This window comes from Epinephelus fuscoguttatus, linkage group LG5 (genome assembly GCF_011397635.1).
Source record: "Epinephelus fuscoguttatus linkage group LG5, E.fuscoguttatus.final_Chr_v1".
NCBI classification, from domain to species: Eukaryota; Metazoa; Chordata; class Actinopteri; order Perciformes; family Serranidae; genus Epinephelus; species Epinephelus fuscoguttatus.
Genome location: NC_064756.1, coordinates 28,235,551 through 28,251,291, shown reverse-complemented (window position 1 = coordinate 28,251,291; position 15,741 = coordinate 28,235,551). Strand labels below are relative to the sequence as shown.

The window sequence follows — 15,741 nt, the reverse complement described above, 5'->3', positions numbered from 1 at the left end:
CCCCAAACAGCTAAATGTTTATCTGTTTCAAATTGATAGTGTCAGGGAAAAATGTAGTGTGTGCATCTAACCCAGGACCATTTTTGTACATGTGTTACTTTAAGAGCATTCTCCATCAAGGGGGTATTGAATTCCCCCTCCCCTCGCCATGAACTGTTGGCCAGCAGAGCACCCCTCCCCTTAGCCTTAACAAGATGTGTTCAACACATCACTGTTACTGTGCCCTTGCCTTCATACAAAAAAAAGCAAGTAAAGTAAGAAATAAATTGAGTGTTACCACAAAACTGTCCAGAGCTTCGAGCATGCCCCCCATGGGCAATAGAGCCATTAGTCTTTCTCGATTGTATTATCTTTTTTCTGCAGCTTTTTGCACACAGTGAACTTTTGTTCCCCTTCGTTTTCTGGGATCATGTTCTCCTCTCCATCCCAAAGTCTTCACCTTCTGGTTTCCCAGACATATTGGCATGCCTCTGCGGTGCAGTCCCAACACAGCCCAAGGATGAATCATGTTGCTGCAAGCATGCAAGAGCTTAGTTTTATGATAAATGCTGCAATTCATAAATCGGTGTTTTCCTAAGCAAGAGAGCACGGGGCAGGGAAGGACACAAAGCATTTCAGCTTCAGTTTGAAAACAACAGGTCACGATCCCAGTCTGTGTATGTGTGTGTTGACGAGGGCAGAAGAGGAGGCTTCAGGTCAGGGCCAGACCACCATGGAGAGAGAGAGAGAGAGAGAGAGAGAGAGAGCAGGGTGTGTAATGCTGTTTGTGAGCAAAGTCCTATAAATACTTTTAGATTTTCATACAAGTTTAAGCACACTTGTAAATTCTATCAATGAATCACACAAGTAGTTTTTAAAGCTGCTGTCCCGCACTCGCACTGATGTAATGTTTGTGTTGCCATGTAGTTGAAAAAGTTCATTAAAAGTCTTGTATTTAGTGCTTGATGTTGTTTTACACGGCATTAAATTCATTCCAAGACTGGTGATTGATTATATCTTGGTAGCCTGTTTTTTGTAAAGTCCACTGAGGCATGTTTGAGATAAAACATTGTTTAAATAAATGAACCTGACAGCTGCTATTTGTCAAAATCTCTAAGGCCACAAGTCATTCATAGATATTACTGACATGGATTTTTGCTTAAAACTGCAACTTGGGAGTTCGTTTTTTCCACAGTTACAGTTCCTCAGATGTCACAAACATTATCTATATAATGATTTTGTCCCACTTAGTGCATTGCAGTGTGGCTGCAGGCGTACAGCCACATCTGCATGACTTCAAAGAGTTGCCAGTGTAATGGGCTGGATACATGACTAATGTAAAAACTATTAGTGACCTGCCAGTTGCTGTGGTAACGGCCCTCATTTAATCATAATAAAGTACTCAACACACACACACACACAGCTATTTGTTCAGTGGCAGTTACTCATTTTTGACCCATTTTGAACTAAGTTGCTTCTCAAAGTAGTGAAGAAGCCTCGTGAATACTTATTCATCGCTGCCATCTAGTGGCCAAAACGAGACGCAGCAGCTGGTTCAAGGCTTGATAGCAAAATGGAACAAGATGGTTAACAATAAACAACAATTACAAGGGAGATGCTTTGAATCAAAATAATTATATTTAATACATTTTTTGAAATGTGATGTGATCACACTGAAGTAGAATATTTCTGTTATTATGTCCTGCATCCTTATTGTGTTGTTCCTCCACTACTCCATGTCTGAGTCATGCATCTCCATGGTGATCTCTCTCTTGACCCAGGGTAAAGACGTTGGCACATAGGGGTCATATGTCCAGCGAGGATACACTCTCTTGTACAAATTCATCAGGACAGTGTCTTGTGAGCGCAGCTGATTATCAAATACACACTTCATGTGACCGTGTGTTCCTGAAAAAATGAAACACAGCAGTCAGAATTTTACAGATAACAGATACTGCTTAAAGAGGCTGTTGACACTGAGATTTGTTTTTTAATTTTCTCACCTAAAGCCTCCTTGATGTGGCCTCTCCGACCCCACTTTGTTCGCAGCTCCACTGGCTTGAACCACATGATGTCATCTGTCGCAGAACGAAACCAAAGAAGAGGCTTAAAATCACAGAGACGTCAAACATTTTTCTGTAGTGACAGTAATAAAAATATGTCGACATCCTCTTACCCCTGTTGAAGAACATATAACGGACAACCGCAGAGCGCCGGTTAATTTTGAATGGGTGTCCGCTCAGTACAATCCTCTTCAGCATGATGCGCTGAGGGTCACAGCTGAGCAGACTGCCTGTAGCAACCAGGTCCTGGATTCCTAGAGAGACACAATAACAAGAACACAATGCAGCACAGAATTAGCTTAAGTGGATTATCGAATAAAACGGACAAACACAAATAGATGGTCAAAAGTTTAAAATCAAGGCAGCCAGACCACAAATGAAATCTACTTATTTTCAAGTATACACACAACTTTTCCTCTCACCGTCATTCCTTTGTTTGAAGAGCAGGACTCCCGCAGGGGGGAAGGTAATGGGAGCGTACACCGACACCACGGTGGGGGCATCTGGCCTCAGGAAGCGCTCCATCTTATGCTTGTCAGCTAGAGAAGAGCAGAGCAGAGTCCAGCACTCAATAATTCATTCACTACTGTATATCCAGCGGCTAAATCACTTTTGGACCACCTACGTCTACAATCATTCAGCCAATATACTTTTGAATAGAAGTAGCAGCAAATATGTTTCGCTATCGAACGATGACTGATTGGCTTTGCATCAGGATGCTGGTCTATAACCAGAAAATCAAGCAAGACACTGGACCTACTGTCTGCTTAGTGACTGTACGCTGCTTTAGATAAGGACATCACTAAACTCATAGAGTACCAAATCATGTCCATCAGCTTTTTGGGGATTTGATGTTCCATCAAAGTTGCAATCATTGCAATTAAATGTTAGACTTTGTTACTGGTTGTTTATTAAGAAGAGATTAAGTTTAAAACAGGAGGATGCTTGACTATTAAATAACAAGTGCTCTACCTGAAGTGTGCTGAGAGAAGATCGGAGATGCTCTGAACCTCCGAAATCCGCAGTGGAACACCAGCTCCTCTTTGGACTTGATGGGCTCTGTATTGCTGGGGTGTCTCCTCACCAAGAGGTGCATCACTGACATCTGCGCACAGAGGGAAAAAACGATGAGGTCAGAGAAGTCAATAACAATAATAGCGCCCTGTCAGTGTGACTCTGTGTCAAACTGACGGTTATACATTCAGACAGAAAAGCTTTCGGGTGTCAAAAACACTGCTCTTACCTTCTGTTCATGGGGCATGAGAGACACCATAATCAGAGGTCTGCCCGACTGGACACTCTCCATCACGGAGAAAGGCACATCGATTATGTGCAGCGTAACGTACCAGCCCACCTGAAACAGGAAGGGCAGCAGAGTCAGTGAAGCCACAAATCTAACAACTAACAAAAGTCCACAGACAAATGAAGACAGACGCTCTTTTTTTTCTCTCTTTCTTTACCATGGCTCCCTCTTCCTCTGCTGCAGCCTCTGCCAGTATGCGGCGGCGAGTGCGTTCAAAGCTCTGGAACTGGAAAATGCGTGAGTAGTTGAGGGGCAAGTTCTCCATGGGGTCCCAGGGCGAGGAGCGGAAACTCTTCAGGCCTCTGTAGCGCTGGAACCTGAACACACAGGACAGCAACAGAATGTGGCAATGATCAGACTGTATAAGGAAATTTTGTCTCAAATTCACAACACCTGCATATTCACTCAACACGACAGACCCGGAACTGACCTGATTCTAGCTGCCGTGTCGAGGGGTGTGTCCACTTCATCAGGAAACATCTCATTGGCCCGAGCCTCACGGTAGCGTTTAAGGCCTTCTTCTTCTGCAGCCTCATCAATGTGCTCATCGTAGCGTTGATCTGCTCCAGTTCGTTCTGTGGAGCACACCTCTTCTTCCTCCTCCTCTTCCTCCTCTTCTTCTGAGGCACAGTCTGAACCCGGCTCCTGAGCAGACAGCATACAGTACAATTACTCTAATTACCTGCGATATCTTCCCTGTCCCCCCACATGTTACTAGAGTTGTTCCAATACCATTTTTTCCTTCCCGATAACAATTCCGATACCTGATCTTACGTATTGGCCAATACAGAGAACCAGATACCATTGCGTCAAAAACTAAAGAAAAAATAACGGAACTAACCCTGAATGGATGGGAAATGATTGCTATCATTGTTGTATGGCATGGCTCAAGTTAAACCCTTTGTTTAATGACTGTCAGTCTTGAAAAAAAACAGCCACAATTTAGTAGCAAGCAACACCAGTGCCAACACTGGAAACTAAAGTCTTGCATACTGTACATGTTGCCTTTTACAGCTGGGACTTTCCAGTGTAAGATACTGCCAAATTACTGACAATTTTTCTCTGTAAGTTTCTGTTAGAACAGCAAAAAACAAATATTTGATTTCTGGGGAAAGTGCTGTTTTATTTGGGTGTAAAATACTTAAAAAGTTATTATTAAATGACATAGCAACGGATCGGTGTCTTGACTCACAGACTCACCAATACCCAATACAGCATTTATGGCAGTACTGGAGGCAATTCCAATACTGGTGTCAGTGTTAGAACAACAGATGTGACCATTACCAGAGTTAAAAAGTTGCTAGGTCAAAATTATTCAATTAGTGACATTGTGAGATACATTGTAGTTCCTGATTTAACCCTTTGAAACCTGAACTAATTGGCTTGATGTCTTTTAAAAACATGGGAAGAAAGCAATGAGCAATTTAAGAGGAAACGACCCAAAATACAAGCAAGAAACAAAAAAATAAAGTTAAAAACAAAACAAGGAAAGAGTGCTTAAAAATATAATAATTCCGTCACACAAATTTAAATGTAATAATAACAATAATTATAAACACAATTCCTTATTTATTTTTTTATAATTTTCTAAATGTCTTTTTTTGGTAATTTGTGGGACATTTCTTACCATGTTCCATGTTTCTGAAAGAAATCCCAACAGTGTGCTCAGGGTTTTAAAAAGTTATTTACAATACTTGCAAAAGGCCTCTATAAGCAGCACAAGAAAAGTGATGTCGCTCCAGGTTACAAGGGGTTAAAACAACACCCTTTGAGTCAGCCCCCTGACTACATGCTATCAATTAAAATTGCCAGAAAAGGGTGTTTTAGATCAGAGAGCATGGTCACAACCTCTCGCATCAAAGAGGAGGCAGCCATCTCAGAGTTGTTATATGTATCTCAAAACCTGGAAAATATAAAAGTATTTGAATCACCAGAGAGATTTCATTTTTGTAAACCAGTTGAACTGACCTTTTACTTTACCAACACAGCTGGTGGCTTGCCATGTTCAAACTATGAGCTGTGACCTCACAGACTGCAGTGTTCAGTCTTTTTGAGCATACAATATCAAATGACAAACAGGTTTGTCTTGCTGTTCTGTTTAAGTATCATGTTGTTTCACAAAGCTACTTTCATACATACACACCTTTTTCTAATTCATCAGTGCAGCTTTCTGCCTCCCCTTTTTCCAAACTGCAGCCTCATTTTTTACAAACAATGACCAGACGCACATGTTGGGAACACAAGTGCAGTCAAAGAGATTCTAAGTATAGAAACTGTATCGGAGCCAAACATAAACAAGACCACGCCAGCCACAATAACAACAGTCTGTATGTGTGAATGTGATAAGGAGCTGCCAGAATTCAAACTATGGGAACTCCTGGTTTGCATATATTCAAATGCTGTGCTGTTCCCAGTGCGTCTACAAATGACTGTCTACAGTGTTTCCAGACATTCACTCTTACACTATCTAGAAATTGAACTCCTTGGGCAATATATTTGTATGAGGAAATGATTCATCAAAGAGGACACGCTTAAGAGTGCTCCCTTAGCTGGCAGATGACATGCAGAGCCAGACACATGAGGGGGAAGCACTCAGCATGGGGCTGATTCACAACCTTTCCAACATCCCCGCTGCAATAATAATAATCATTATCATTTGAAGTACCCTTTTCCCTATTGTTACCGTCTCCGAAATACGTATTCCTGTGCGTTCACCTTGACATCAAACACATGCTAATAACAATCACAAATCGTAATGAACCCATTGCATAAGGAGAGTTTCCCCGACCTCTTTTCAAGCAGAGCTGGAAATAAATAAATGGTCGACCTCTCCCTCCGTCCAGACAGGAAGTTCTGTTCACAGGACAGGAAGACAGGAGGCTTCTCTCGGGACTCCTGCTCCAAACACTATTGTTGTGGTGAGCAGCCTGGCACTACAGGCCAGAGACAGACACTGAGAAAACAAACAGTGCCTCCCCGCTACAAGGTGCACTGACCGTGGGTCACGTATGCACTGCTCCCGCCCCGGAAGCGCTGACACACCGCAGATTACTGTCCTCATCATCCTCAGTAACACTGACTGTCTGACTGCTGCCACACTGTTGCTATGGCAACAAGAAACAGCTGAACAAACCAGTGCCGGCCTTGTACCAAATGACTTTTCAAGCGATGTCAGTGTTGCAGACAAATTTCCAATGTCGGAATAAGATCATGAGAGTTTTACCTCAGTTTGTGTGTAGGATCTCGATTGTTTGGTGTAAGGTGGTCATAAAACTCAGTCTGTTGTTTTCTCATTTTGACGTTTAGACGAAATCAAACTTTTAATATTATCAGAAGTCTTGGCTCATGCAAATACAGAAGAAAAGCTGCGCTCTCTCCAGCACCAAACGAGAAGCAGCAAACTGGGAGACAGTAAACATGGAGGGGACTCAGGCGAGTTCTCTTGCACTGTGGAAACGGAGGAGAAACTGATGGAGTCATGGTGTGAGCAAGAGTCAGTGTTTATTTCTGCATATGTCTGATCCACCAACTAGAACTTATTTAAGTGAGAAATCTTAATTTTTGCAACAGTTCGCCTTTCATTCCCCGTACCTCCTCCTATTAAAATAGTACAGCTAACTAGTGGTTGGAATCTCCAGGCACCTCATGATTCGATTATGATTCAGAAGGCAACGGTTTGATAATAAAACAATTATCAATGCATCACAATGCATCAAAATGTTTGCTTTCAACACATGGTTTATGTTTCTCTTTCTTATAAAATGAAGCAGACTGTATTTTTGGTGATCCATAATTAAATAAACAATAAATAAAGATTATTTTTACTTGGATACAGTGATTGTCCAGGTCCCTTTCCCCTTCAACCTGCCTCCATACCCTCACCTTTGTACCTTGGGGTGCGAGTTGGATTGTATCCATCTGCAGATGCTCAAGCTTGTCCATTATGGGATATACATATATATGGGATATACACAGGCCTGCATAGGTAATATTATCCCTGAAACACCATGCAGTTCACTATCTATTCAATAACATATGGTCCGCATCCTTTTTATTTTAGAAAGTTAACTGCACTGATGAATGAATGAATGAATTAATTTAAAAGCACCTTATAGTCTACTCTGTGTGTATGAAAATAACATGAGGGGGAGGTGGAGTGCTCCATTGCAGCCGCTGTGTTGTTATTTACGTTATGCCAGCAGAGGAGCAGCCTCTCTCTCCGTTAGCGCTGGTGAAAGCCAAGACACTGGGCAGGCCAGGCGCAGGGTTTTTAAGGTAAAACAGACTGAGCAGAGAGGTGTTTTATTTGGTTAATGCTGCAGTGTGTGATGGTCTGCCAGTTAACAGGCTGATCGCTGCTCCTCTCGTTTTAGTGTTCGTCTCTCTGGGTATGGTGTTGGTAAGTATTCACAATATACTTCATGTTCGCCTCACAAATGTGATTATTTAGACATTAAATTAAAACAAGCTTGCAACTGCTGTCTTTTGTGAAGATGAATAAGCACAAGTTAACTTGAGCTTGTCCGTGCTACACTGACATGTTAGAAACAAACATTTACATAATCGATTATTGACATTTGTGAATCGATGCATTTGTGAATTTGACCTTATTTTTGACTTTAAATATATTGACAAAGCAATAAACAGATAAATTTTAAGGTAGTTGATGCCCTGAATTGAACACAAAACACACATTTCATCTTGCTTTGTTCAAGCCTATGTGAGCTCAGGAGTCTGTCCCTTGACCCTCTATGCAAACATGCTGCCTCTTGAATTATTCTACCTATTGAGATATAGAGTATGCAAAAAAAAAAACCCAAAACAAAACGATGACAAGCATTAAGCTTCCTTTTGTCGTGAGTGTACCTGTGAAAGGCCCCGTGACTTAGAAGTTAAGATATCGAGCATGGACTTCACATAAACAGTTCAAGTGTGACCATGAACCTTTGTCACATCTCTGCCTTTCATATCCACTCGTCTCTCTCCACTCTGGATATAAAGCCTTCAAACGCTCAAAAGCACTTCAAACATGTACCTGAGAGTTATTGTCCTCATCCTCTCCATCCATGGCCTCGTCCAACATGTCGTCGTCATCGTCATCCTCATCGCTGCTTTCTTCATCCATCTCTCCGTTCTCCTCCTCGTATTCGTCAACGATCCACGAGGCCTGGTAGTCGGATGTTCCTTTGGGGACTTTCATCACACGTTTGTTCTTCCTGGCCTCTAAACAACAGAGAGAAACGTCACAGGAACATTTAGAGTCCTGTCTTACTGTGGCAGGTTTAATGTTTACAGACAATTTTAAAACAGATTTAGATTTTAATCAAGAAAAGCATCTCATGCTCTGACAGAAATGAAGCCTCTACCCCTACACTGAACGATATCTTATCCTCATCTTACTAAATATTATTATGTGTACATTCTGTTTCTGCACCTTCAGCTTCCTGCAGCTCGCTTTCTGTTGGCCATGTCTGCTCTCCATCCATGGGGTCCACCTCGGCCTCTGCCTGCAGGCTCTCCCTGCGGGATGGGTCTGCTTTCATGAGGACCCGCACTGGAGCCTCCTCTTCACCTCCATCCTGCAGGAAACACAGATGACCGAGGTACATGGGAAATGTTAAGGGTAAAGGGCGGCTCCATTGTTTATTTATTTTGTAGGTTTTTATATCAGGATCAGGGCCAATTATACAGCAGTAATAAATGCAACTAAGTCAAATGTACATTTGTTATATTAAGTATTATAATTACACAAAATTTGGTTCAGTTGTAATTACTTGACATGCTTGGCCTCCATAGTCAATATGTGGAACGTTTTATACTCCATCTGTACCCATATGTTCACCTTTGGGGGTACCCCGCCCATAAAGGGATGTCTCCTGCCTTTCCTCACCCGTTTTGCTGTTGTACTCCATGGAAGAGTAAGAGACACTGCTCTTGTAGTAACTTCCTTGTTTTAGCGCTGTTAAGCTATGTTTATTAGTTCATTTTTCAGCCTACACATATTGTATAATATACTAACATATTCCTGTATCACTTAATTTGTGTATCGGCTCAAGTTATATGGTTGTAATTGACGGAGGATTTGTTTCTTGCTGTCAGTTGTCAGGACTAAATAGAGATCGCCTCCAAAGATATCCGTGGTCTGGGCCTCTTCATATCAACATAACACAGACAACACTAGAGGCCACCGGTTACACTTCACTCTGCAGCTTTCCAGTAGCGTCCCTGATGTTTCCCAACCCGAAAATTCAAACTTTGGTTGAAGTACGTCTGTTGTAGCCCCAAAATGATATTTCCCTATGCTCTTCTAAAAAGAAAAATTCCCATGTGACGTGATGCAGATTTCTGCACTATGTTGTTGCTACATACAAACACATACTGCTGTAGACGCTAAATGAGTTTGGTACTGAAAGTCACACAATAACAAACTGACTAAACAACTGAGGTAGCGAATAAACCATGTGCTGTGAGGTAACATTACAGTTTCTGTCAATGGATTCTGGTGTCTTTGAAGCATAGATAACAGCTTCAGTTCCTTATCCAAAAGAGCTGCCTGATGCCAAAGGTAAGCAGTAAAATAATCTAAACATAGTGTACACTACTTTTTCAGGTGGTCCTTTTTTTAAAAAGCTAGAATATGTTTTGCTGCCGCCTCCCGTCAGCCTCTCTTTTCATTCATTGAACAACAATATGAAAATCTGACACTTGAATTTGCTCAAGTACCTTGCTTGCTTGCTTGGGTTATTTATTATAATAAATATCACAACAGCTTTAAATGTTGTCGTAGTTAATGCCGCATAGTAAATAGTGCACTCTATTATGAAACAGAAGCATGATGTTGCCAAAAATACTGGCTGACATTATTATTTACTGAGATGTTTCAAGTCTCTTCACCTACCTGCATGTCAACATCACCCTTGCCAGGCTTCGCTGGTCTGGCTGTTGTTAAGTTGAGGGGAAGAGGGTCTGATGGAGCATCAATCTGACTGATCTGAAAGTCTCCATGTCCACTGATGTGCACCAGTCTGTCAACTTGCAGAGGACGGCCACGCACGTAGCCGGAGACACACAGGGTGCCCAGACCAGTTGGTCCACCACCTGTCCCCTCAGCAGGGCTGTTAGGTGTAAAAGTGACATGCTGAGCCAAAAGATGGGAACGTCTGGAGCGGAAGCCGAGCTTTCTCTGTCTCTGAGTGCCCAGGTGTCTGAGAAGAAGAGTGGCATCTTGCTCTGAATCCAGAGGGAAGAGACGGGTGTCGGGGAAACGGATCTCTGTGATCTTTGACAGAGCTCTCCGGGACTCGACCCTCTTCTTCACAGGAAGATCGGACACACCCTGACACACCAGCGCTGCGTGGGGTGAAGTTAGGGACAGAGAGATAAGCGCTTAGAAAATGTACACCATAAAAATCTGAAATTAAGCATACAATTTTTTGCAACAAGTCCGTCCCAGTGTCAAGGGAGGAGTCTAAAAGCTCTAGCAGCATGTTCAGGTTTATACCCACCATGGCTGGGGAGGCCCTGGGCAAAGAGGCAGGACAGACAGTAGTCTCCATAGCTGTCCCAACCCTCAGTGGAGTCCAGCACAAACACAAGGCTATCTGCAATCTTTGCCACATCCAGCAGGGAGTGCATGTCAGCTGTCCAAAGAAACCATCAGAGATGCTTCAGATTGGGGCAACACAATGCCCAAATACAGACAAAATAGTACAATGCAACAATTAACTGCAAGTTAACTTCACTACAGTTGAGTTTTTTGCAGCAACTGTTCCATATCACTCAGTGCTTACCCGTACTATGACTTAGAAAGGTGAACCTTTGTTTAAAACGAGGCAGAATCAGCCCAAAACTGTCACTGATGCCACTGATGCACCGCTCCTGATGTACAACACCCCCAGCATCCTCCCCACGCAGCAGTTTGGTAATGGCACCAGCGTCCACTCCAGCATGGAGGGACACCACGGCAACCAAATGAGGAGGACCGTCCCTCGTGCCGAGACGTCGCTTTTCTGTCAGGACCTGAAGAGAAGAAACATTTCAACTCTGCACAAATACAAAGAATACTAATCCATGTGTGATTTTTTTTTTTTTAAAAGTTACCATGTCTTTCTTATTCCTGCGTAGCTGGCTGGCTTTGTGACGTCTGTCCATCCTCTTCTGCTCTTTCCTCTGTTTTTTGGTGAGGGCTGTCACTGACACTCTCCCTGAGGAACAAGTCAACACAAGATCATGCAATATATATGTAGGTGCAAACTTTCAAAGGCTGATTCGGATGCTTTTGTGTGCATATCTCATCGTATTTGCACTTTATGAAAAACAAAGCCCCAAAGGATGTCTCAGCTTTTCACAGTAAAAACAAAACACAACCTTGCTGCTTAAAAAGAACTTCCTGCCTCTTGTTATCCTGCATCATGCACCACCCTGCAGTAAATTGCATGGTTTGCATGCATTCTGCTTGTGTCAATCACTCACTATTACAAACAGTAAAAGTTTATTATAACTCCACATTTTCACTGTTGTCGGGTTTGAACTCGTCCTTTAGGTAAAACATGGGCTATAACTATTAGCTGTCAATAAATCTGCAGTTAATATGTAGTCGTTGTGTGAACAGGATATTCACATAGCTTTCTGAAGGCTATTGAGGTTATGATTGATGTCTACAATATCTGTGCTGCCAGAGAACAATATATTTAAAACACCTGTCAAGTTCAGCACAATCCAACACAGCAGCCGTGCAGCAGGGACTGCCTTGACTTTGTGAGGCTTATCATGTTATTTTTTTTTTCTTAAATTCTTACTTAAGTGTTGATCTGATGGAACATTTTGCCATGCTTTGTTTCATCTTTGCAACTATAACATTGACATTAACACAACTACACCACAATTTACTGTCTCAAAAATTAGCACAAAGTTTGACAAACACCTCTCTCAACTTAACTGAGCCTGCGAAGGGATAGTTCATATTTAGGTGACAAACAAGTCTATTATAAATACTGGAGATTTAGACACATGAACACTGGATCAGATTCTGTGGGTGGGATATGAAGTTGAACCAGCAGTTTGTCTGACAGTTTAAAATGTTTCTATGTCCAGTGTGTAACTCAATCAGAATCACCTTGAGTGTACGCATACTGGGGCTGCGGCTAAATTTTTTTGTCAGTGTTGATTAATCTGTTGATTATTTTCTCAATTAATCGTTTGACTGGTTAATAAAATGTCAGAAAATGATGAAAAATGTGGATCAGTGTTTCCCAAAGCCCAAGATGATGTCCTCAAGTGCCTTGTTTTGTCCACAATCCAATTAAATTTAGTTTACTCTCACAGCAGAGTAAAGAAACCAGGGGACATTCAAATTAAGAAACTGGAATCAGATTTTTTTTTTTTTTACTTTTTTCTTCAAAAAATTACTCAAAGCAATGAATCAATTTCAGAATTAGATGTTGATTAATTTAATAGCTGACAACTTATCAATTAAACTAGCTAAATAGCTGCAGCTCTAACACATACAAGGAAGTTTACTCTGCTATTTTGCATTGCTGCCATGTACCCACACAGAAATAGACATAACAGCTAGGAACCATGACAACAAGGTAGACAAACAAGGTTAAGAACAGACAGGACTATTATGTACACACGTATGTGGAAAGAATAGATACATGTAAATAATAAACCCCTCCATGCCAAAATAGTTGACTATTCCTAACTTTGCATTAGCTTCTCAATTTAATATCTGTGTGTTGTTGTATGATGGGCTCCTGTACACTTTAATGGTAGTTCATTTACTGAATGGCATTGTATTTATAGTCTAAGCTGTAGTGCAATTTTAATTTAATTATGTGGTGATAAAATTAATGCATGTAATGTTGTGATGTATTAAAAACTCAAACATTTGAGAATAACAAAAAGAAAGACAACAAAGTCGCCCAGGTTGTATGACAACTCCTCTACTCCTGGGATATCTGGGAGCTCTGATTGGCTCCACCATGCTTTAAATGGTCATAGGTCAACTGTATAAGATGTAGTCCAGACCATCAGGTTAGTTACAAACACAAAGCGAGACGCGAGCGATTTCTAGCAGTTTCTTACAACGAAATGTATAGAGTTCATTTACATGTACCATATTTTCTCCTGAATTGATGCTACCCCCAAATTCCCTAGAAATCTCAACACGTGTGTTTGCAGAGCCGTGACCGCAGCCACGAGCTAACAGCAGCTGTCATATCAACACTTTCAGACCGAACACAGCTTACCTTTGTTTTCTCTCTCAATTTCACCTTTCGTCCGGTGCTTGCCATGTTTGTGTCCTTTATTTTTCTGTTTATAAACGCCGGGTCTGTGGCCCTGTTGTTTTTCCCCTAACGCAGCCATTTTCACCATGTGGGAAAGGCAGGCAGTTTACTTCCGTACTCGCGCTGGCGTCATGACAGGGGCGTGTCTTCAGGGTTTCCGGAGAGGTTTCTCTTCAAAATAAAAGCTTAGCCATGATCATGTGAACATTGTATTTGTGGGATACATTATTTTCCACATTCATTTGCATGAATGAACCTCCCGAGACCCGAACTTTTTTTGGGGTCTGCATTTTTAATTTCTCCTAGCTATTTGGGATCAGTAGGACCCCATAACTATTAACAAGAGGAATGAAGAGGAAGCATGTCAAAGTATTTCACCCTCCTCCACTCACATCTACCAATAATTGACTGAGTAGGCTTCCTAATTGACAGTGTCTTATCTTGTTACTGTTACTAAAATTAGACACATTTACATTCCATATCAAACTACAAACATTAGTAATCATAAATAAACAAGTTTCAACCATGGAATATGATAGAGTTTGTCCACTTTTGTATTGGGTTCAGCTGCAGACTGACTTTTCAGAGATGGCTGCCATCTTGTTTTTACATGGATTAGTGTTTGGTGCAAATTGTCTTTTCGCATGTTCACCTACGGAAACCTTCTCAGCACTCCGCAAGGGCCACTAGATGGCACAAAAAAAGTGTCCACGAACTATGCCACAGGTCTAAGTTAAGGTGAATGTTGTATAAGGTTAGGTAAACCCAAAATGAGATGTCCTCATGTGAGGACACCGGGTCTCAGGAGGTTAATACTGGAAGTTATATTACTGTGTTTACTGCATAAGATTTAAGCACAAGCCAAGGAAAACAAGACCCTAACATATTCTTTATATGCACTGCCTGTAGATTACAGTATCCTACAGAAAGGAAAAAAAATAAAGTTTTCTTTCTACAGTAGCCTATATGCAAATATGAATTAATGTGATAACAAATAATAAAGTATGTGATGTGTGAGCTCAAATCCACCTCTGAAAAGTTGCATTTCTCTTTCATCATCCAGCCATCCTGAAGTTCAACCTTCTCTTTCTCATCACTACAGTGATTCAGCTTCTTTTCCAATTACCCAATTCAAATTATCCAGAAGGTACAGAGATGGAGGCAAGAGAAGAAAAATGAGGAGCCTCCTCAAGGACCTCAGTCAAAACTGAGCATGCAGCTTGTACATCTGCTCATTCAGAGAACAGGTTCCTGACAGAGCATCATCTGTATGTTAGTGTGTCCCTTTGTTTAACACTCATGCAGTGGAACTGAGCTTAAATGCTTTCTCTAACATCACAACATTCTCGAACATTGCCATGGCTACTGTCCTCAACTCCAAATCTAACGTGTAACGAATGATCGATCATTGGCTTTATCTTGTTCAGTAACTTTACCAGCATGGCTCTGTGTATCCTCTGTACCCTGTGCTACTGCAGAACACAAAAACATAATTCAACAACAACAACAAAAAACCATCAGCGATTTCAGTGAAAATGCAGAGGTTTTTATATTCAGAAAACACTGTGGCCTTGAGGAAGGCTTTGGAAATAAGAACAGGTGAAAAGAGAAGAACAAAAAAAAAGAAGAAGACGATGTAATTACATTGCTGGTAGATTAGTAATGTGTCCTATGACACACAAAAAAATCTTCTTTTACATGCAGTTTATTTAAACGTCACCATCAACATCATAATTATTGTTATGAGATAACTTTATTTAACATTAAAATTAGATTGGCTGCATGTTACAGTGTACAGATTTGTAGGATAAAGTGTCAACTCAGTGGTTTGCAGTATATGCCTTATATGGCCAACCCTATTTGCTTTCTGTTTCAGTTGATCAGGGCTATTATGAGCTCAAAATGGGCACTTAAGCCTACCGTCACCTCGAGGATCTACTCTTCTCATATAGAAGCTCCAAGTTGTGCAACACACATGTGAGGAAGCATGTCAAAGTATTTCACCCTCCTCCACTCACATCTAAGCAAATCCGAAAGCCCTTTAAGAGCCAACTTTAGTAGAACTTTGCCATTTGTTGGCTTTGGAACAGGCAGGTTATTGTACAAG

At 41.3% G+C, this 15,741-nt stretch overlaps 1 protein-coding gene across 1 annotated transcript; it reads right to left on the bottom strand.

Moving 5' to 3' along the window:
• Positions 1 to 1,598: 1,598 nt before the first annotated feature.
• On the bottom strand, positions 1,599 to 13,760 carry tsr1 (TSR1 ribosome maturation factor). The gene is made up of 15 exons (XM_049577162.1): positions 13,596 to 13,760; positions 11,446 to 11,549; positions 11,136 to 11,364; positions 10,851 to 10,985; positions 10,244 to 10,695; positions 8,780 to 8,924; positions 8,381 to 8,568; positions 3,776 to 3,990; positions 3,503 to 3,662; positions 3,286 to 3,396; positions 3,015 to 3,147; positions 2,465 to 2,581; positions 2,156 to 2,296; positions 1,983 to 2,057; positions 1,599 to 1,887 (listed from the first exon to the last, which is right to left on the bottom strand). The coding sequence occupies exons 1-15, from the start codon at positions 13,720 to 13,722 to the stop codon at positions 1,709 to 1,711; spliced, it is 2,511 nt and encodes an 836-aa protein (XP_049433119.1). The 5' UTR covers positions 13,723 to 13,760; the 3' UTR covers positions 1,599 to 1,708.
• Between the last annotated feature and the right edge of the window lie 1,981 nt (positions 13,761 to 15,741).

Coding starts and splice junctions, on each gene's coding strand:
- tsr1 (XM_049577162.1), bottom strand. CDS start 13,722: ATGGTGAAAATGGCTGCGTTAGGGGAAAAACAACAGGGCCACAGACCC. Junction 11,365..11,445: donor GCAGGAATAAGAAAGACATG/GTAACTTTTAAA, acceptor TCTTCTCTTCAG/GTCCTGACAGAAAAGCGACG. Junction 10,986..11,135: donor CTTTCTAAGTCATAGTACGG/GTAAGCACTGAG, acceptor TTCTTTGGACAG/CTGACATGCACTCCCTGCTG.